This window comes from Serinus canaria, chromosome Z (genome assembly GCF_022539315.1).
Source record: "Serinus canaria isolate serCan28SL12 chromosome Z, serCan2020, whole genome shotgun sequence".
NCBI classification, from domain to species: domain Eukaryota; kingdom Metazoa; phylum Chordata; class Aves; order Passeriformes; family Fringillidae; genus Serinus; species Serinus canaria.
Window position 1 is genome coordinate 42,861,598 of NC_066343.1, and position 22,956 is coordinate 42,884,553.

General features: G+C 40.3%; 1 protein-coding gene across 2 annotated transcripts in view; it reads right to left on the reverse strand.

Annotated features, from left to right (window-relative positions):
- Nucleotides 1-22,956, reverse strand: part of ADAMTSL1 (ADAMTS like 1) — a 392,370-nt gene that overhangs the window by 26,132 nt on the left and 343,282 nt on the right. For both annotated transcript variants that reach the window (XM_050987189.1, XM_018918349.3), the window contains 5 exons: nucleotides 19,081-19,260; nucleotides 17,405-17,558; nucleotides 15,020-16,160; nucleotides 7,834-7,961; nucleotides 4,273-4,401 (listed from right to left, as the gene is read on the reverse strand). In XM_050987189.1, coding sequence (XP_050843146.1) covers nucleotides 4,273-4,401; nucleotides 7,834-7,961; nucleotides 15,020-16,160; nucleotides 17,405-17,558; nucleotides 19,081-19,260 — 1,732 coding nt within the window. The remainder of the gene's footprint in view (nucleotides 1-4,272; nucleotides 4,402-7,833; nucleotides 7,962-15,019; nucleotides 16,161-17,404; nucleotides 17,559-19,080; nucleotides 19,261-22,956) is intronic.

Genomic DNA, 22,956 nt, shown 5'->3' on the forward strand with positions numbered 1-22,956 from the left:
GTATTACGAGGCAGGCAAAAATACTTGTAAGGCAAATAGTGGAAGAAGAGTTGGGAAGTACTGAGTGAAGCTAAAGAAAAAAGGGACGGGACATGGGAGATTTCATATGGCCACAGGCCTTTAGAGCAGTGACTCAAATAAAACAACAAAATAAATACAGAGACAGATACAATTAATTTGCTTCTTGCAGGCAGCTACTCAGATAGCCCTAGTCTAGAAAGGCAGATTCCTCTGCATTTCACTAGCAGCAGAAGAAACAGGGGTTAAAAGTGAGACCCCTTTAATGTTGAGATGTTGCTGTTGAATCTAGGAAAAATGCATTCTGCCTACAAAATGTTCACCAATGCTACAAAAATGTTGTTCTAATTGTGTTCTACAAGCATGTCCTTCTCTTGTCTTCAATGTTTCCACACCAACAGATTTGCAGGTACCGATGTTCCTACAGTTTGCTTTGGGTAAGATGAGCAGCGTATGTCAATGAGCAGCAGTTTTATTTTCTTTTGAGCTCCCACCTTCAGTGACACACGCAGCCTCGAGATGGGAGCAGGAGGCAGCCAGGACGGGGATGAGCAAACACATCATGTCGCATCCCTGCCGCAAGGGGTAGCAAGAGCATTTCAATCGGCTCTGCCGGGTACCGGCAGATGCCAGAGGACAGAGGGCTGAGTGTTTCCATTGCAGAAGTGTCACAGAGACTCAAAGTCTGAGAGGTGCCAGCTGGAAACAGAACTCACTTTGGTGGGCAGGCAAGACTTTAGGTAATTACCCAAGTCTATTCTTCTTTAGCTTTCCCCTCCATCAATGCGCCTGTGTCCAGCACAAAAAGCCTATCTGGAATATTAGTAATCAGAATTGTGTAAGCCAATTGAGATAATTTTGCTAAACCAGTGGCTCTGGGAGAAAGGGAGCATTGCAATACAAGTTTCCGACAGTGGTGACTAGTTTCCAGTGCCACAACATTCTTGAAATAGTAAATAATATTTCACAGTCTGGTATAGCTGTTGAATAAACATGGGGCATAAATCAAGGCAAGAACTAGAAAATAAAATCTCCAGCATGTAGGTGAAATACAGAGAAAATGACTGTTTAGGAGAACTGAGAGAACTGCAAATTAGAACAACAAAGATACAAGGAGGTAAAGGACAGGAAGGTAACATATTTTAAGTTACCCTTCCAAACCCGTTCTGACTCAACAGTTGCTAATTGTACAGGACATTTTGCAGAATGCCCTATAAACTAGATTTTTAAAACTGGTTCCTTCTTACATATCAGACTAGATTTTCAGTGATAGTCTAGGCCATATTGCTTGAAGCTTCTGGTATGCAAATGAATATCTGCACGGTTTAAGCACTGAAATCAACAGAAAGTTCCACAGTGATGCTGATGTGATCCAAATTGCTCTCACATACTATTTTTAAGTGAAATGCTGCACAGCAGTAAAGTTACCCCCACCAAAAATGCTGCCGGCTTTATGAGGCTTGGAGCAAATTCTCCAAATGGCAGTCACAGGCATCTGCAAGACACCTGAGTGACTTTTGGGTGCAAGTTCCCCTAGGATTAGTTTTGGAGAAGTCTGGAATTGACAACAATCACCTAACAATAGTTAAAAAATATATTCCTTCGCCTTTATAGACAAAGAAATGACATTATGTAAAGTGAAATAATGTTGGCTTTCAACCTTGATCAAAACCATGACACTGTCTTTGTGGTAAAACTGAAATAGAGTTTCATCTTAATATAAATCACATCAGGTGCCAATTAAACTCTAATGCATCCATAATGATTCTATTTCCCCTTGACCTTTAGATAATATCTATAGATTTAAACTCAGAAGACAGGCTTCAACAGTGCTTATGCCTGTCTTAAGAAGCTGGAAAGCAATATAAAATTACTCTCTAGGCTTTGATTGTGTACTCTTCCATTATCTCTCCTTTTAAGAAGCCTTCTCCAGGTTTATCAACACGTGTCAGCAGCAAGTGTATATTTCTGGCCCTTGACAGAAAACACAGCTTTAGAGAATACCACAACTGATCCTTAATACTTCTCTTATAAGTATCTATTCTGCTGTCTTGCTGACTCTCAGTAAAAATGTGTCCTTACATGAGGTGAGATATCCAGATGCAATACACACATGGTCCTATACAAGGGACTGTACAGCGCAGTGATAGAAACACAGCTTGTATTAATGGGATGAACACTCATTTGTTGTGCTGGCTCAGGACATCCTGACATGACTAGAGAGAAAGTGCTAGAACAAAAAACTATATCTTTACAAGACTGTGTGAAGAGCTGTTTTCATCCAGACAAGTCTGCACATAATTTCTGGATATGATAGTTTGCTTTCTAACTGTGTTAACTTTGCTCCCACATACTAATCTATTTTTAATTGCCAGTTCATGTTATTGCATTAACTGTTGCATGTAAATTTACTATGATTTAGTAGCCATTTCATTGTTAATGTTTTCTGGGGAGCTTTGGTAAAATATACAGATGTAAAGTTTATCTACCTGAAAGAAGTCTCTAGAATATAACATATTTGTTGACTATAGAAGTAGTGCATGTTACTCTTATACTTAGAATTGATTGTTCTAAGGGTGATCAAAACTATATAAAAGGCTGAATAATCATAAAGTTGATGCCAAAGCAAAAAGTTTGTGCTTACATTAGGAGGAAAATTAAATTTATTCTCATACTATGTTAAAGGTTTTATGAGCTGGTTAATTTTCCAGGTGTAGGTGAGAGAGTTAATAGAAATCACTGTTCTTGGATCATTCCTCAAGGCAGCTTAGTAATTGCTGTTGAATTGTTAACATTATTTTTACGAAATTAGGATTCTAGTGGCCATAAAACATATCTGTCCTCATTACTCACTCTCTTATTCTTTTTGTAAAATCATAAAATCCAAGCTGGGATGTTATGATAATTTCAAGGGCATTAATCTCTGGTGTCCACACAGTTAACATTTCTGCAGAGGCAGTAGCAGAAATTTTTTTTTCCCCCACAGGGAAAATTAGGATTTAAGAAAATGTCTTCTGTATCACAGAAGATTCCAATATACAGATACTAGATAGCAAAAAGCCTTATATTATATGAGAAGACACAGCTAAAATTTTCCATTTTGGATATTGTCATAGTGGGTGAGTTTCACAAAATTGCTAGAGATTATTTTTCTCTCAGAAAATACTTTGAATCTGTGCCCCTGACCATTTTGTGCTTATGTCCTGTAGTTTTCTGATATTGTAAGTACTGTGGAAACTTTGTTTAGTCACATCCTGCTGCTTACATGGTGCTTTTGGTGAAGAGAAATGGCTACACTTAAGTTCAGCAATAACTGTCTGAATCTGTGTGTTATGTGTCTGGGCAGCTAACAGAGAGAGAAATCCAAAATAATTTGTGTTAATGTAATATTTAGTCTCTTTCACACAATGTTCATGCAGGTGAGTATGGTGAGACCTGGGAAAAAAAAACAGGTATAATCTTCTTCCTTGAAAGACACAGGACACCAGTCTGATTGCAAGATTGTGTCATACTATGCATAAAAGTTTAATGAAACCATGGTATAGCCGCAGGTCTTTAGAGATTTCCCAGCTCTTCCTCCTGTTCCCAACAGCCATAAGACTGCCACACAGAGATAAGGTCAACCCATTTTGGTCACCACCGGAAAGAAGCAAACTGTCACTGTAAGACTGAGGGATATTCAGTCTCTTGATTGAAAAACAGTTTTAGGGAAAATCCTCTTTCAGTAGAATTCCTCTAAACTCCTGCACTTCCAAGATTGAAAAAAAAAAAAAAAAAGGAAAAAAAAACCCAGAAAAAAAAAAAAAAGAGAGCTAACATGCCTTTAATGTAAAATAAGTTTGGCAGAAAAAGAAGAAACTAGCTGGAGTGATTTTTAAGATCCCCATCAGTGACAAAATTGGTCAGCCCATGCTTATATATTGCACCTGAACATCCCCAACAGGCAGCCATATGTATCGGTTTTGTTGCATCCACACCATACCATGTATCTCACAACATGAGTCTCATTGACTTCATTGACTCAGTTGGGCTTTTTTTTTTTGAGCCCAATTTTCTTAAGCCACTTGCCTTGTTTGATATGGATAAAAGGAGGACAAGTTCTATGATCAGAATTAATGGAAGCAATGAAGTTTGTCCAAGACCTAGGAAAACCTTGCAATTTCACTCAGCTGCAACTGGAGATATAAATTTAGCAAAGAATCCCACAGAAATTTATAGCCAAAGGCACCTGCACAGAAGAAAGTAATTTTTTACCTGCAACCTGGCAGTTAATGCTAACATTTGCTTTCTGGATTGTTTTCAGCATGCTTCCAATATCAACAGTGACAGCAAGTGATTCAGTGTTGATCATGGTAGCTCTTGATGCCTTTATCAGCGGCTTTCCTGCATAAAAGAAGCACCACAGTTTATCATAACAAGCACATTGGAGTCACAATGGGATAGATAGGCTGGACCACTCTTTGTGAAAGTACACACAACAGGCAGGTGGATAAGGGAAAACAAAGTGTAAGGCCACCTACTTTTTTATATTATTTCAGTGTCACCAAATTCCATGGGTAGAGCTATCTTGAAAAAAGAAAAGGCATGCTTGAAGCAGAGGCAGAATAGCATTAAAGCCATATGGAGATACAGAAGAACCAGCTGAATCAATAAACACCAGCACAAGTGGAGCTGCAGTGAGATGCTTGCCTGGCGCTGCAGCTGCACCACCACCCTTTGGTAAAGACCAAACCCAGGAGCCTGAGTGATGGCTACAAGCACAGCAGAGAAAGTTTAGAGTAACATGCAAGCTGTTTCTACACATTGATCATGGTTTCCTTAACCTACAGGGGAAACTTCAGGGTGGGGCAGATCAGATCAAAACCAGAAAGTTTTCTCATAATGGCCAGCAGAAGAAGATGAGGGATATAAACTGAATTAATGCCATACACTGTTACTACACGTTTTAGATAAAACAAAACAGGTTATCTGATGGGAAGGGGTTTATCTCTTATACAGTTACTGCTTTGCCCACAATAAAGTGTGCATTCAACACTGGTGACAGCAAGTCAAGGTGTTTTGCTGCTGTTGTGTCTCTGTGGGATTACTTAAGAGGTTATACACCATCAGCGATTCAAGAAACCTTCTGCAAATCCTTTTGTAGGGTTACTGTAAAGGGATGCTTACAAAACAGTCAGGGGTACCCAAGCTTAGCTTTGAGAGAGAGGACTAATGCAGCAGAGCCGACAAGAGCTGAATTAAGGCGCTCCCCTGTCTCAGAAAAAGTGCTCTGCAGTCAGGATGTTGCAGGAATAGCAGAACATCACAGAATTGCTTCAAATCACATGGGACTTGGGTGTTTTTTGCTTTGCATTTTCAAACACATAATTTTCCAAAAATCTATAAAGACCTTTTTTCCCCCCATTTGAAATAAATGGTCAGATACAAAACCGGATATCCTCATTTGCCTCCAAAAGCTGCAGTTTCAGGCTAATGTCTACCACTAGCTTTATTTGTATGTTTATTTGGCACTGACCAACAAAGAAAAGATGGATCTGAGAAAAATAATTTTATTTCATTGAGCTCATGGAGAGCTCTGGAAATTTAAGTCAGTCTTAAATACAAATCTCTCCATATAGCTGTATTTCCAGGGCTTTTAAAAGATACTATTCATCTGTAACTCCTGTCATATCAGTTTTGGTATTTTTTAGTACTTTATAATTTTTAGCTTGATGATTTTAATGATTTAATTTATTTGAATGCCCAAGAATAACTAAGTAAAATACTATATTTTATTGTTTGAATACCTCCAAAAGTTTTGATACTTTTTGGCAAAATATAAAGAAAAGAAAAATTCTCCAGCTATCCCATCAGCCTGTTATTTTCCTGATTGGTTGATTGGTTTCCATAGCCCCACCACACGATTAAAAATCTTTTAGCTGTTCAACCCATAAATGAGTAGGAAACCATTGTGAAAACAAAAAGGAGCATATTCCACTTTTTTCCATGCATGTGTAAAATGAATCAGAAAATTCTTCAATGAAATAAGCTTTCGTCCCCACTCTTAATTCCTCTCAGATGACCTCAGCTTTCCATGTTTTTTGGAGAAAATACTTCCATTATGGCAAAAAGATTGTTACTTTGCTCCAAAAACTGCTCAGTATTTCACTTTGATATTTATGGCCTCATTTTATAGGCTGTTCAGCTCTTTGCCTTGGATGTGAGATGCAAAAGTATACTAGTTCCTAAGAGGAGTTCTGCTTGAGTCAGGGAAGCATGAATGTTAGTTCACCTAAAAGTCTAAATTACAGCTTTGATCATTAATTATAAGCAAAAAGCTTAAAGCCCTCCTGTGTCACAGGTATACTTAATGCTTTATTTTTACAGTGTCATACAAAATATTGCCACAACATGTACAAAAACTATGGCTTTTACACTCACTGAACAATGTGGACAGAATAGCCGTTTTGACTGATGATTTTTATTCTCATGTTCAGCTTCATGCTGGTGTGGAAGGAGAGGTTTACTGTGGAGCTGCTTCTTCTAAAATATGAAACTACCTTAACAGCAGCACTACCACCTTGCTGCCTGGAGTTCACCAAAGTTATTTCTGATAGTAGTCGTGTAAAAAGGATCAGTCTCTTCAGTTTTGCCTACAGGTAATTTGTAGCTCTGATGCAGATCTTTCTTTTTGCTCTGGAAGATTCACCCGTTCTGCTAAAGGACAAGACAAAGTCTCTTTCTAGTTGATTTACTGATTTTCTAAGCTTCATGGTTTTCCACTGTTGCCTTATTACATTTTCTTTATGCTTCTCTTAACTGAAATTTTCTCTGTGTATAGTGCAAAAAATTTTTTTTTTAAATTAAAGCTTATCAACAGCTCTTTCTTCCTCTAGTCATACATGAATGCAATAGCAGCTGATGGATTGGAAGCCTCCAAGCATTTCCACAGGCTGAAGCAGTGAAACGGATAAGTCTGCAAAATCAATAAGCTTTTCAGTATTCTTAGCATGTTTTGCCTTGGTGATAAATAGGATCCTCCTTCTGTAAAACCTCTCTGCTCTGTCACAGTCATTAGCTGTCATTGTCTGTTCTATTCCAGTACCTTTCTCAACTGCTCTTCATTCATGTTTGCTGCTTCACCCTTCTGCTAGTCCTGATGTGGTTGTGAGCCTGCTGACCATGTCTGCTAGGAAACCTTGAAGACGCTGGATTCATACTAACTCCCTTTGCCACTGGCTTTTATCTGGAAAAGTTTTCTGTAGAATTGAATCTAAACCAGGGCAGGATATTTAGTCTGCTTTAGAACCTGTTACTAGAGAAATAGAAAAATGAATCTTTTTGAGAACCTCTATTTGCTACAATTGAAACAGTGTCAACCACACTTGTGACTGAGTACAACACAGTGTTTGATCCTGTAAAAGATTCAGCTCTGGAAGTTTTCTTCCTTGCCTTCCTTACACCTGAGTAACTCCTGCAATCCATCTGTTATACTGAAGAGATCAGTGTTAGGTTTAAAATGAAGCACAGAAGTTGGGAGGCTTGGACTGCACTGCCCCTACAGGCTGCAAATAACCAGGATAAGCACTGTTTTAGGAGCATGTCAGATGCAAGTGAGAAAAAGCATTGATGTCTTGCAGAGACACATAAACCTCACAAACTATCTATGAAAGCCTCAGGGTTTTTCAGAGCTCACACCCTGTGTTTTCACCAGTGTACTTCTGTTGATGCATTTTACATAGCTTTAGCAGCCATCTGTTCCCCAAAAAACAACTTGTGTCCAGGTTCCCACAAGTAACACGGACCATCCCGCAATCACGGAGGTTAAACAATTACCTGCTAGGGTGACAGCAATGGAGACAGAGTCAGATCCCAGGGCGTTGGATGCATTGCAGGCATAGAAACCCACATCAGCTTCCACAGGTGCTAGAATCTGCAAGGAGTCATCAGGCTGAAGGAGCAATCTGGCATAAAGCAGAAAGAAAAAAAGACGTAATATTCTCTTGATCCTTGTGAACATGAACGTATTTACTGGGAATTTTTAGGCTTAGTTAACATTTTTTATAGATCAGGCCTGTAGGTTAAATTTAAAAACTTATGAAGAAATTTAAATTCCTACTTTGAGACTGTAAGTTGTGATCACTTAAATTAAATTTTAGTCTCATTCCCAGTTCCTCTACTGCTGATGTGTGTATTAAAGAATGAGTGCTTAGTAATTAGGACATCTGCCCAGTGAAACCTCCTCTGCTGTACCACTTCTGCACAATGCTGAATGAGATTCCCAGCATTGCTGTCTTCCAGCTTTGCAGCAACAGAAATAGTAAGAAAAAGCCAAACTATTTGTCCTAAGTTGACTATATGATGCTTTTATCCCAAATCCTCTTGTTCTGTTTGTGCTGAATAATAAGTTTTGCACCTTTAAGACTTGCTCCAGAGATTGAAAAGAAGAGAGAAGAAGCGCACAGTTTGTTTTCAGACACTGAACTCACTCCTCCACGTTCCTACTCCTAGACTGTGCTGTCTGTGGATGGTCAGACGGCGAGACAGAACTCTCTTTTGCTTTCAATTAATTTAACTAACTAAAACAAAAAAGTTCCCTAAACTTCGGGGTTTTTTTTTCCTTTTTTCCCTTTTCTTTAAACCTGTTCAAACCTGCTCTAGACTAAACACCCAACAGAACACCAGCAACTTACATCAGTGACCACCAGGCCAAGCCTAAGCCACAGCATTTTCAGTGCCAAAAAAACTAATAAAAAACTAAGTGAGCTAAACTGCAACCTGGGGAGGGGACTTTCTGAGTTTGTCATCTCTTTTAGAGCAGCAAAGAGTTTTATTGTTTAATATTGTTTAAGTTTTATTGTTTAATAAACAGGTTTTTTCCACTTTTCTCCAAAAAAATATTTTCTCCCAGACCAATTAAAAAAAAAAAAAAAACTAATTAAATCTACTTTCCTAAAAAAACCCTTTAAAAATTCTCTCCCAAATTTACCCTAAACCAAGACACTATTGCAAGGGAAAAATCATGAAACATGTTGAAGCTATGCGGAAAGAAGTGAAGTGAACCACAGGGTCAGTGTTAAAGCCTGAAATAGGTTCAGATTCTTTTCTTGATTGGCAGCTTGTACAAACTCAGCAGTCTTGATTCTTCCCTAATAGTCAGTGAAGATAGAGAGGAGTTCTCAGCTTCCCCTTGGGCTGAACCCACTGTTTCTTTCCTTTGACAGTAAGAGGAGCCTAACAGGAGCTCAGAGTACTGCCTATGGCTAAATGGAATCAACATGGTCTCAGTGCTCTCAGGAACTGCTTGTTTTCACTCTCTGTTTTTGCCGTGGTATAACTCATGAGGTCCTGGTATGCGGTGGTGCGTCTTTGTTGTGATAATCCTTCTGGTTATTGTTGTAATATATTCAATATGTTTGAATGGTTCGTTCCTAGTAACCCTCTCACAGCTGGTTTAGCCCAATGCTGTTTACCCCCTTTCCTGTCTGTTAGCGCAGATACCTACCCCTAATTCCCGATCCTTCTATGTCTATCATTGTAGCCCTGCCCCTCTGCCTTGTCATTTAAGTGGAATCCCAACCTCTACTGGAACCCTCTGTGTCGTCCATGTAATCCCTGGATTCCTATAGGTTCTGGGAGACCGTTCTTCCCCTCATGTACCCCTCATTAGTTCTGAGGCGATATGATCCCACCTTGTTCTCCTCCTCCGTTCTCCCCTGCTTGGTTACTCTGTTGTCTCCTCCCCTGAGACCTCCTCCCTTTATAAGATTGTACTGTGGCGGGTTCTTCTGTCACTGCACCCCTTCCGAGGCACTTTGCTCCCTTCGGAATAAAGCCTCTTGGGGACGCACACAAGGGCCCCTTCCCGCTCCTTTATGGGGACCGTGGGTGCTGCAGTCCGTCTGTCCGCAGTCCGAGCTGCGGGCCCGCCCGGCCGCACCGCTGCCCTTGTGCCGGTCGGTGGCTGCTGCGCACGGAGCGGCCGCTGGCTACCGGGGCCCCGAGGGAGAAAGTGAGCTAGCCCGGCTAAGCTTCCCCCCCGAAATCGGACACTGTGTCGCTGGTATTCGCCTGTTTCCGCAAGAATTCAGCCCATGGGTTCGTGCTTATGTACCCTTGTTCTCATCACACTGTGTTTGGTGACTGCTGCTCCTTTATCTGAGTTTTCTTTTTAGTTGAAACTGTAGGTAAAATCTACTGTTCTCATCAGCAACTTTCAGCAGTTGTTGGTTGTAAAGTCTTAATTGAGGCTGTGATTGACAGTGGGTGGCAAGGGTGAAAGTGGGGGAGGGGTATGCCCGTAAAACATGCAATGGAAATCTGCTCACAGTTCCTGGAATTGTTGGGTTTCTTTACACCCCCATCATCACAATGAAAACTGTTCTCTCATGGACGAATAAGCCACAGATACTCGGGTTTGTACAACACTGTGGGTGGTAGATCTCTAAACCAAGCCACATTAGGGCCACCCAGCAAAATCTATTATAGGAGAAAAACTCCAGATTTAACATTATTTTCTTACCCTTTTGTGAGCATAAGAAAAATAGTCATTATCAATAAAAGAAAGGCCTGTTTTTAAACAAGTTTTGTAAATGCTTAGAAAAATGCACATTTGCAAAACAAACATTAATACTTTTAAAATTGCATCTGTGCTTTCACAGCTAAGAAAAACACCAATGGCTGAAATAATTCCCTTTGCACTTTTGCTGTCAACGACATTTTTCTTACCTCTTAGTCATAAGCAGGGCTAACTAGATAGTCACTGCTAACAGTGACAGCAACTAACAGATTTTTTTTTTTAACTTGCAGAACTAATGTTAGCATGCATGTCTATCTCACACATAAATTTTTAATTTAATACCAACTGCTTCAATCATCACATGGAATTAATTATATCTTCAGAAGTTGTCCCAAATTATAACAGCCTGTAACATTTAAAAGTTCTGTGTGTTCTGTCTGCATATCTACAAATACAGTATGTAGGCAGATCTTCAGTTGACACCAAATTATTGCCTAAAAGGCTCCTAAAATAGTTTTAATTAATGTTTCTAACATCTTCAGGCTGAGGAAAGATCTTTCCTAATATTGCACTTTATAAAACACAAGGATGCATAATTTGTTTGTTATTAATCACCTCTCCTGACATAAACCTCTCTCTCTCAGCTTAAGTCACCTGAAGATCCAGCACAAATATTTTTAAAAAAGAGGTAGTCCAGGTAGATACTTGCCTTTAAAAAAAAAAAAAACTCCAACACAGGTCCATCCTCCTAGCGACTCAAGTTTTAATATCCTTCTTCAGAAACAAACATAATGTCCTCTTCTTTTCAATAATTCTGTTATTTGTGCATCACAATTTGGCATACTACTTTTCTTGAAAGCAGATCCTTTATCATTCCTCATTATATAGAATTATTTTGGCTGAATTCCCTATTTGCTCATAGATGGCTATTTTTGTTGGGTATTGAGTTGCTTGTCCAGGCTGGAAAAAAAACCTAACCAGCTATAGCAATTCTTTATGTCACCAGCATGTCTTCAGAATCTCATTTATGGACTGAAAATAATACAGCTTAATACTTAGTCTCAGCTCAGTTGCGCCACACAGCATTGCCTCCAAGACAAAAACATATTTTTCAGGACATATATCGATGACTAAATCAGACAAACACCTAACAAACACCTCGCAAACGCCTAACTCCATACCACTTACTGTTCACATGCTGTTTCATGCCCTTTTATAAAATTTATTTCTGTCTTTATTTCTGAGAAGTTGAATTATCAAGCACCAGTGGATCCCCAGTGACAGAAATTGCAGCATGCTTGCAAGGCTTATTAAACAACGCATAAATTCCTCAAAATATTTTCACTTTAAAACTGATTCCTAAAGAATTTAATCTGAATTTTCTTTAAAATAAAACATTTCCAACATACAGAGCAGTCAAAAAACCTTTGGTATGGATACTAGTAGGCTCTGAAATGGCATTCAGAACCCATGCCGGTGTTAACTTGACTTTTTAACCTTAGGAGAGCGTGTGGGCTTTTCTGTAAATAAGCACTCAGGCTGAATAGGCAGACACAAGTTGGGGATCTTTTACTGGAAGCACAGATATTTTCAATTGTTGCAGCTATTTGTGTCATATGTTTTCACTCTACTGAGTAACTGAAAACCAGCACTTTTCGGGGCCCTGTGTTAAATCTTTTTGTGAGTGTACCTAGACTAAAGCCAAAGAAAATTAATTTTTGCAAGGACAGACGTGCAGTACAAGTCACACTTTTACGTGGATGAAACAGCTCAGTGGAATGGGGCAATGGGAATAGAGCCATACATCAACCATCATTATTGGAGATTCCTGGCTCAAAATCCACGGCCAAAATGTGTAAAAGTGAATGCCTTTATCTCAGTGGTTTGTGTATACAAAACATGCAGCTGTCACCCAACCTAAAACTGGCAGCCTATACTCTAAGAATTGCAATGGCCACCAAGTACTTCTGAAATCTCAGTATATTCAGTAAGGTGTGACCTGAGGAACTTCAGCACTTCTCTCTGGCCATTCTCAGCAGCAGGGTCTCTCTCTGATACTGGTACAGAAAAGCCCACCTCTATTTATTTCCTTATCCCCATTAAGACAGAGGTGGGCTGGAAAATCCTCTTCTCCCTTCAATGGCTGGCAAAGTAGAAAGAAAACAAACTGCAGAGCTGAAGGACAGTTCAAACATACCAGACACTACCACATATTTACATCTGTGGCCTTGCAGTTTACAGCAGTACACCCTTAAGTCTGCTTAAACTGCAGCTTCCATTGACACAGCTGGCTGACAGGCAGCAAGAGCATTCTGAGCCAAAAGCAGAATACTGATCTTAAAGAACAGAAAAAAATCTGCAAATCAATTTTTTTTACACACCACGATTTCTAAACTTCTGTTAGCTCCAAAGATAGAGGTGCTGAGTTGTGCCTGAAGCTCAGAGCATGGTCATTTCTTCCCCCACACACCAGCCTGGGGGAATCATAAATGATGAGTACAGAAGGAAGTTCATAAAGCAGAAACTGCCTAAATATTTAAAGAAGAGTTGTCAACGACTTATGCCACTAACTGGAAAAGAAATGATACTTTCCTCAGACTTTCTGATAAAAGTTTTGAGCACCCACACAACTGACTGATAATTCAGAAACAAAACACAACATTTAAGGTTATTTCAGCCAAACTAAATGGGAAAGAAAAGAGATTGAAAAGGGATTGTGAAATTATATATTAAAAAATCTAAACTAAAACTTCAGGAATCATATAAGTGTCTCTTACTTCAGCTAAATTAATCTACCTGTTGTGATACCATGTGAGATTATAGGGTGTGAAATAAACTTGCCAATTTCTCAAGAGTGTAGTGTCCAGCATTCCTCATATGTCACCTTCATGTAACATCCTTTCTGTTTCATGGATGCCACAGAAGATACAGTCATAAGTAGGGAAAAAACCTCAATGGCCCAATTCTAATGCGATATAACCACTAGATAAAAATTTATATGTGAAACTTGTTTTGGGGGTGTCCAACAGATATTTTAACAGGAATATATCCAAATGAAGGGATTCTGTATGTCCCAGTCATGATTATGACTATGTGATTTCCACCAGACATACATTTGTGTTCTCAGTGACCTCTACTCCTTCAAAAGTTACCTTTTTTTTTGTTTTTTGTGTTAAATTTAATATACTTATTAGCCTTCAGACAGAGAGGCAAGAACCAGAAGACAGATCATTATAGAAAGCAGTTACTTCTTCATTGATTCAATAGTCAAAATAAAAAGGAACTAAGAAACTAATTTCATAACTACAGAAGGGGCAATTTTACCTAAATCAAAACTTTACTGGATGATCCAAGGGCACCACACTGGAAATTTTTGTCTTGACTCCATCTTTTCCCATGACCTTATGACTAAATGTATATGTCTTAGCTGATGTTAGTATCTTGTGCAGGAGTTGCTAGCAGATCCCTAGACAACTTTGTTGTACTTTGTTGCTCATTATTACTTCCTGCTACAGCGTATTCCTGTTCTTATATAATGATTTCTCACAGAACAGAACCAAAATACGAAATCCCAAGTATACACATGAGAAGACCGTATGTTATCAACACAGTTAAACATATAATTTGTACTGGAAATAACCCCTTTCTGTGTGCTCTTCCACACAAACGAATAATGTGGAGGGATCAGAAAGTAAAGGCCACCTGAAGGAAAAACAGCATAATCTGATAAAAACATTTTGTTACGTCAAATTCTCAGGTTACACCTGGGACAAGCATTCTGGAATTTAAACAGGTGAGGATTCACCAATTCACATGAGAAGACAAATGCTGAATGATTCATCTGTTGAGACAACAGCAAAGCTGCAAACAGCCATGAGCTGTGGTTCCACAATTTACAGCCTTCATAAGAACATACACAGTAAATGGAGATTGTAATGCCCTTTTGGACTTATCCTGGGGCATTTTAATGCATGAATACATACGTGGAAGGCAAAAGCCTCATCTCCTACATCTTCTCTTACCACAACCATGTCTGTCAAGCCCTCTTGTAGCACTAGGAGAAATGCAATTTCAGCTCCAACAGAGCATAACAGCAACAACCAATGATCAGTTTTCATATCTCTATATCAATCTTCATAGCAAAAATCTCCACCTTCAGATGGGAAAATAAACTAAGACTCACAGTCTCTGGATGCAGAGTGCTCTGCTGGCTGTATTAGGCACTTAAGTCCTTCAGTTCTTTACAATCCCTTCTTTTTTACTTACTCAAACAGAAGTAAGGTTCCTGTCTGCCACACCAGTCTGACCCGGCATCCAAACCTTGCTGAAGATTTACAGTGCTCTGTTTAACCCATTTCCCAATTCACATGCACTTCCCCTTTTTTCTGTTATGAAATCAGACTGCAGCAAATTTTGTCCACAGGACTGTTAGGCAGTAACACATGGAAAGTCATGAGTGAAAACATCAATTATTTTCTTAAACGTTAAATAAACATGCTTTACCTATCATTGTATTTCACTTCCTCTCCATTCTTAGCCCAGCTGATGGTGGGTTTTGGGTTTCCCACTGCTTCACAATGAAGCAGCACGCTCAGAGTGCCACTTGCTAGGACCACTGTCTGTCCCAGGTGGGTGACAACTTCTGAAGCAGAAAGTTGTTGTGCCGCTGAAATCTTTCGGAGGATGGCAGGCTTCTGATGAGGCCTGTGCAAACCATTTGCCAGGTCTACAGAGGTCGGAATAAATGTTTCAGCAGATGATGTCCTCAGGGAGCTGGTAAATCCAGAAACGCGTCTGTGGAAAGGGTACTCCAGTGAGGCTGAATCAACTTTGCGCCTTGATGCTTTGAGGACAGATTCCTGGTGGTCCAAGTAGCTCTTGAAAACCTCACGAGCCAGGTGCACAACAAGATGCTCAGTAAAGGTATCTTTAAGCTCCTCGGGCTGTTGAGACAAATTTCTTATGATATCATCCAAGCGTTTCTGCTCTGTGACCATAGTAAATGGCAGGCTATGCTCCTGGCTCTGGTCTTCTTCTGAGGATGCGTTTCTCTCCACAGACTCCTGGGCTTCCCAGGACTCCAAATTTTCTGCTGGCCAGCCCCTGAGCTGTAGCAGCCTAGAGACAATATTGTCATACCATCTGCTGGGGTTAGCAAGGTGCCCTCGCTTCTCAGCCTTGCTTCCATTGAAGAAAATCCCATTGAGATGTTTATCCTCTGTTCGCAAGGCATCATTCAAGCTGGCCTTTCTCATGACTTCTTCCTCCCTAATACCAGCTGGCTGCCCAGGAATGATCTTCTTGTTGCTTCCAATCAGTTTAATTACGAAATGCTCCCGGGCTGGCCCTGCTGTGCAGGTGTATGTCCCAGTGTCTGAAGGCTTCAGATGATGGATTTTCATGTACCCATAGGGTGCGATGGTAATGTGAGCTGAACTGACAAGCCTCTTATCGTCCTTCTCCCAAGTGATCATTGATTTCCGGAACCTCCTGGTAGGGCATCGGAGAATAACAGAAGTTTTGGGCAGCAGGTAGGCATATCCACCCACAATGAAGTGCAGTTTCTTCTGCTTCCTCGTCTGGATGTAAACTTGCTTTACAGCCATAATATGGGGGCTTTGCTTATGAGCCGGTCTGTTGTGTCCTGAAATATCATTATATATAATTAGTATGTGATACCATTAAACGAAACAAGTAGTTTGCATTGTTGTGAGCAGCATCTGACCCATAAGACAGTAATGGGAGAAACTGGACACCAGTTGCTGGACATTAAACTAAAACAATCAAAATAAGAGGAATAACAAGACAAACTTCAGGAATGTGAAAGTAGCCTAGAGTATATGCAGAAACTAAGTAGCCAGGGGTAAAAGCTTTATGGGAGGGAGAAAACTTCAGTAGAAACATAGTTCTTGTTAAAGTACTTAAACAAAGACTGCTATTTAAGAAATGCACTGAATAGACAAGTGTTTGTTATCCAAACCTTCAAAGGCAACGTAATCTTGCAGCTCACAACAGTAAGGAAGAATGGAAGTCTTGCCTACCTCAAGGAGTTGGACAGGAAAAAACTCTCTGGGCTAGGCTTAAAAATGTGGTAAATACTATTTAATACTATTAAAATAGTTCACTAGTTCAGCGTGTCCTTCTGGTTTCCTGATCTCTGTGTAAGAGATCTTTATTAAAAAGCACTAAATTAAGCTGCATAGGCATATTCCTAGTAAATACCATGCAAAATTTGGTCCAAGCTTTAGTTCTAAACACCAGATCTTCTTTTCTCCCTACATTCCCTTACATTCAGCAGTTTCCAAGGCAAGCTGAAGCTAGGCTGACTTTCACATATCCAGCTGGCTTACTGCAAACTAGGGAAGAGTATACAGGGGAACTTGCGATGGGCAAAAACAAATGCATGAACTACCAACATAAAATACATCTAACATGGTTCATTAGAAATCTCAGGTCATAGAGGATTTGGAGTGACATAATGAAATAATGGGTTTCTAAATCGTTGGCAAAATCCCTTACCAACCATTTTCCTTGCAGCTGTTCTAGCAGACAGTTTATTTGCTCCAGCCCTCCAGCTGCTGTGCTGTGACTCTGTGCCTCTACATTCCAGCTGTGAAATTCAGATCTAGATTTTGGTCAGAATTTTGAGCCAGTTCTTCCAGAAACTAGTAGTTCCCTTCCAGCACACTGGCTCATATCCAGCTCCATTAGTGAATCTGTAGCACTCCTCCACTGGCTTGACTTATTTACAGACAGAAAAACCCACTCCACAAGACTGAGTAATACTAGCGTGAAAGCAGGCTGTGAAGCAGGAAATAGCATGGATTTCTTAGTGAAGCACTTCCAATCCCTTTTCCCCAGACACTGCCAAACACCTTTTCCACTTACGTGCACAGGGGCCTCGTGAACAGGGCCTGATCAAGGATGAGAATGGCAAAGGGAGGCAGAGTGAGGAATTGATGATAGCAAAGCCCCCGGTTTTCAGCATCTTTCTGCAAATAGCATTTCGACTCTGTGTTCCTTCTCCACAGCTCACTGAACACTAGGAATAGGATGAGAAACATTAGGAGACATGAAAAAGGTGCTCCATGTCACACGCTTCCTTCCTCAGCTCCCATATCCATATTGCACACACACACCACAGGATAGAGCAGTTACAGTTTTCTAAAGGTTGCAGCGGAATAAAGCAGAGCAGCATCTGACCATGCAGCTACAAACAATGCAGGCACAGCAAGGAGATGAAATGCTTGTTATTTTCTGTCCTGTAAGGCTTAGTTTCTTTCCCTGCTCCTGTTACCACATCTTTTCTGTCAGATGGTGTCTCTTGTTTTAATGGTACCGTGCTACAGTTCAAAGCCAGTCTTTGAGCTTTGTTTCTCTGTGTCTGTGTCTGCTGTCTGGAAAAACTCCAGCTCATGTCCAAGAGCAGACCTCACGGAGTTGCAGACCACAGTTGCATTCTGGGCCAGATAAAATCCAGCCTAAGCTTAATCTTTAAGCTTTGCTGTTGCAAATCCCTTTAGGAATAATAAAGGGATGAATATTTTAGTCACCAATTGCTTTCCTCAGCCTTGTAGTTACTACATATGGCCTACACAGAATGGTATAAACCCTCTAATACCAGACTGCAGTGCTTGTTGCACAAGTGGACATGGTTTGATGGGCTTCATCATGACTATTCAGTTTCATATTTATGCATGTAGCATTGTGGAAAAAGAAATACAGTGTTTCTGCACTGTAGGAAGAACTAGAAAATGGGTAAAGCACTATAATTACCATCTTCACTGCCAGAATGGCTGTGTGTCTTCTGGCAGAAGACTTTATGAAAACATCCAATAATTTGAGTAAAATGCCCAGACAGATCCCGTAAAAAGGGTGCAGGTGGGACAGCTCCGTAGGGTGACTGGCATTTCTTTTGCAACTTCCACAAGACGATTTTCACTACCTTCCATGAAAGAGGACTGGAAGAGTAGTGGCAGAGACTGCAGGATGTGGAATAATTTTCATGCTTATTGCCATGAATCTTTGCCTTTGCTTTGACCTTATGAAGTAAAATTATATTTTTATAATATCTCTCCTCCCTTCCCCTTCCCTTCCTCTCCTGTTCCCTCCCTTCCTCTTCTTTTCTGTTCTCTTCATCATAGGAAAGGGTTGGAGTGGCCCCAAGAGGAAAAGACTATTGAGATCAGAACAGCTAGGTTTTGGCAACAAAGAGCATGTAGCCCAAGGTAATAAAAATTACTCTTCATCAATGCCTTGGATGAAATAATAAGCATGGGCAGGGATAGAGGCAGGGATTTATTGTTTGGAGCATGACTTGTGTTTACACCAGAAGGGTCTTAAAGGTTTGGTCAGATGGCTAAGCACATCTGTGGAGGCAGACACCACAGAGGAACATGGAGCTAATGATAACACCCCCAACCAGGAGGATGAAGACAGATTCCAGGACAAAACTGAGCACAATATGCTTTGTGGAGTCTGACCTTCTTTGGGTCCTCTATCCCAACTGGCTTAGGAACTTCATCTCCAAATCTGTACAATACTTATGCAAACAAATAGTATACCTGTGTCCAGTCAGAGAGAAGCCACTCATTGGGACAATCCTCATTTCTGCAGGCTTGTTGTGTAATGGTCCTTGGCATGGGGCAGAAGGTTTCTGGCAGCTCTAACAAGCTTCCATCTGCCAGGCGCTGCTTACAAAGTGTATCTCGCTTCTGGATACCACCACCACACGTCTGTGAACACTGTGAGGAAAGAGAGACAGCCACCTCACACCATACCCTCACCACCCCTCTTGCTGCAAAAATTACTTGTGAATTAGGGTAGAAATCAACACTTGGTCTTGGCCAAAAATAAAAATTTCAGAGACCTTGAAGCTGACTGCTTTTAAAAATATCAAAATTATTTTGGAAAAGGGAGGCAGCTTAGTTTGCTAATATTTAGATAAACTGTTTCAGTATTTCTGAAGTGTTCTAAGGTATTCTTTCAAAAGACATGGAAACAGTGAGTGAGTCAGCATTGCAGTAGGGAGGTGGGAAAGTTGTCCTCTCCACCTGGAAAATGAGACAATTTCATGTGATATGGAGAATCTAAATAGTAACATCTGTGTCTGAGCTCTGATACTAACCATGTCAGAAAAGAGTGGAAAAGTCTTGTCCACCAGTAGATAAGTAAATTGAGATTAATAATATCCAGAGAACACACCTCCCCTCTGTCTTTAATGTAAATATCCCTCTCTGAATCCATTTTTCTACTTAAGCAGGGCAGGAAATTTTGAGTAACCAAATGTAGTAGCTTTCCTGAATATTTTTTGTAAATTTAAGTTGCTCAGCCCTATTTAGGTTGCTCAGCCCTTTTTCCTGAGGATCCTTTTCCTGAGGCTGCTAACAGGCTCCCCGTTCTGCTCAGTTCAGCCAGCTCAACTCTTTTTCTCCTTTCTTCTAGAAAAGGAAAGAGGGAGCTTGCATTACACTGATGTGACCAGGAGTTGCTTATAGCTTGTGACATGGCAATTTTTCAAGAGACACAGACAAGATGGAGAAGTATTAAAAAGTGCACTTTAGCAGTTAAAAAGTATACTTAACCAGTTAAAAAGGGAGTGTTTTAAAAAATCTTGCAGTCGTGAAAGGCCCTTCTCTCTGAGATAAAGAGCTGCATGAACTTTAATGCTAGCCTGAATATTTAGGATAAACATTTTCTTGAAAGACAGAAAGGAAGTGTATAAAGACATTTTTATATTTGGTTTCTTTTTATGTGTAAAATTAGCTTTTGTCTTACTTATTTTGAATGGTACAAAGCTCAAAGGTTTCCAGAAAATTAAGCAAGAAAAATATTAGTTTTCAACAGAAGAAATGTCTATCAGCCTCTCATTTGAGGAAAATTCATTCCTGACGAGGAAGAAAAATATGATTGAAAGTATTATTCCAGTACTGCCTAAGGACTTCTATCATATACAAGATACCAAGTGGGTTACTCACTACGAATATCACAAAGTATGTTTCTACTGTCAATCAGTAAATCTCAGGAAGTCTCTTTGCCCTTCCAACTCTACCAGAGATAAGACAAAACATATATTTTCTTGCTTCTTGGACTTTATTCACTTACATAGTGTTGTTCCTGCACGGGACACCCCAAGAGTCACAGTGTGTGCCTGAGAGCACTGTCCAAACACTTCTGGAACTTTGTCAGGCTGGTGCTGTGAGCACTGCCCTGGGGAGCTGTTCCAGTGCCCCACCATCCTCTGTAGGGAGAACCTTTTCCTGATATCCGACCTAAACCTCCCCTTACACAACTTCAGGCCATTCCCTTGGGTCCTGTCACTGGTCACCACAGAGACAAGATCAGTGCCTGCCCCTCCTTCCCCCCTCACAAGACAATTGTAGGCTGCAATGAGGGGTCCCCTCAGTCTCCTCCCAGCTGAACTGACCAAGTGACCTCAGCTGCTCCTCACACAGTGCCTGCCCCTCCTTCCCCTCAAGGCCTTTCAGCATCCTCATTGCCCTCCTTTGGACTCTCTCCAACAGTTTAATGCCTTCCTCATATTGTGGCACCCAAACCAGCCCCCAGCCCTGGAGGTGAGGCTGCCCCAGCTCAGAGCAGAGCAGGACAATCCCCTCCCTTGCCCAGCTGTGATGCTGTGCCTGATGCCCCCCAGGACAGGGCTGGCCCTCCTGGGGGGCATCAGGCACAGCATCATAGCTGAGGGCACTGCTGGCTCATGTTCAACTTGCCACTGACCAGGGCACCCAGGTCCCTTTCCATGGTCTCCCATGTGGTTTAATTTTACACTTCTCTCTATTCAAGGTATATCACAATATAGGTTTTTCCTTACTGTCAAAAATTAATTCTCTGCTAAGATTCCACAGTAAGATGAAGCACCTGCAAAGGAGTAAACACTTTTTTCTTTTTTCTCGTATGGTCTCTCAGTTTCTTTTAAGGCCTGACACTTGAAGATTTAGAAGAGACATTTTACAGTATGGATTAGAAATAGAAAGGAAAATATAAGAAAATACTACCAATGTTCCCATGCTGACTTTGTTTTGAAGTCATTGTTCTAATTCTCTTTGAAGCAAAGACAGCACTCAAGCAAATAAAGAATGTTAGGACTGAGACTAGAGGAGTTATTCAGTAATGAAACAAAGGTGGATGAAGATTTACTAATGGATGTCTCCCATTTCAGGTATGCAGAACAGATATTTATAGGACTTTGTAAAATAATAGCTTAAACTCTGCTCTAGAAGAGCATCACTTAGAGATTTTAATAAAAAATATTTTAAAATAGTCTGTAATATGAAAAAGATGTTTTAAAAATTGTTTTTAATGTTACAAGACTGATAATTATTGTGCATTTATCTACCAGAAATACTGAGGCTTTGAATGGCATTTAATTCAGACAATCCTTCCTTACAAACAAGCAAGGCTTAGAAAAGAAAACACTGGTAATTGGAGTTTAAATCTTCTTTGAGTTTTTTTTCTTTTTTTGTGTGTTTGCATTAAACCACTGTGAGTGAGTGTTCTGAAAAGCACCACAAACTCCACTGATGAGGCCAAAGAAATGTATTGAAATCAGGCTGTGTGGAGAACAGATTTTATGCTTTCATGTTGGTGAAGCTTTAAAGTACCTTCCCTAGGATGAGGAAGGCACCTTCCTGAAGGGCCCTTCATCTCCCTGTGTGGGGGGAATTCTCTGAGGAGCCTGGGGGTGTTGCGAGTCTCTTAAAGCAAGGAAAGAAATCCTTCTGCAGGTTTTCTTCTGCTGGAGCAATCTACAGCAGTTTTGCTTCATGACTGGGGGTCACCTCCAGAAGTTGTCTCAGTCACTCACATCTTTTCCAAATGTTTTCTCTCCATATCTCAGAAGCCAACAGCTGTAAAAATCCTTAAGTGTAATGCACAAGCACAAGGTTTTCAGATGGGAAACCTGTATGAGACTGAGCTAGCTGCAAGGTCTGGCTTTCCTGCAGGGTGGAAATATCTGTAAAGATGATGGTGTTGCGAAGAAGGAACACAGACATCCTTAAGAAATGGGAGAATGGAAATTGATTTTGATGGATTAGAGGTTTTGTTTCTGGCACACTACTCATCTGAACAGAAACAGAAGACAGCAGGTAGAGAAGCATATTTTTTGTGTCATTTTCCTCCAGTGAAAGGTAAGTACAGTGAATATTCAGAGCCCAGCCTGAAAAGTCTGTGGAAGTAAGGCAGAAGAGCTACCACATGACCTTTGTTGAACTATAGCAGTGAATCACAGCCCAGGTTTTCTCTCGCCCAAAGAATATACCAGCTACCACAAGTGTGAACCTGTGATCAGTTTGGTTTAATTTCTTATTAACATAGTTGTTAAAGCTTTTATACTTGGTCTAGCTTCCTCATCACTAAGGTCTGCTAAACCTTTCAAAGAGACAGCACTTGAGAGCTCTTGAACAGCTGGAAAAATTACT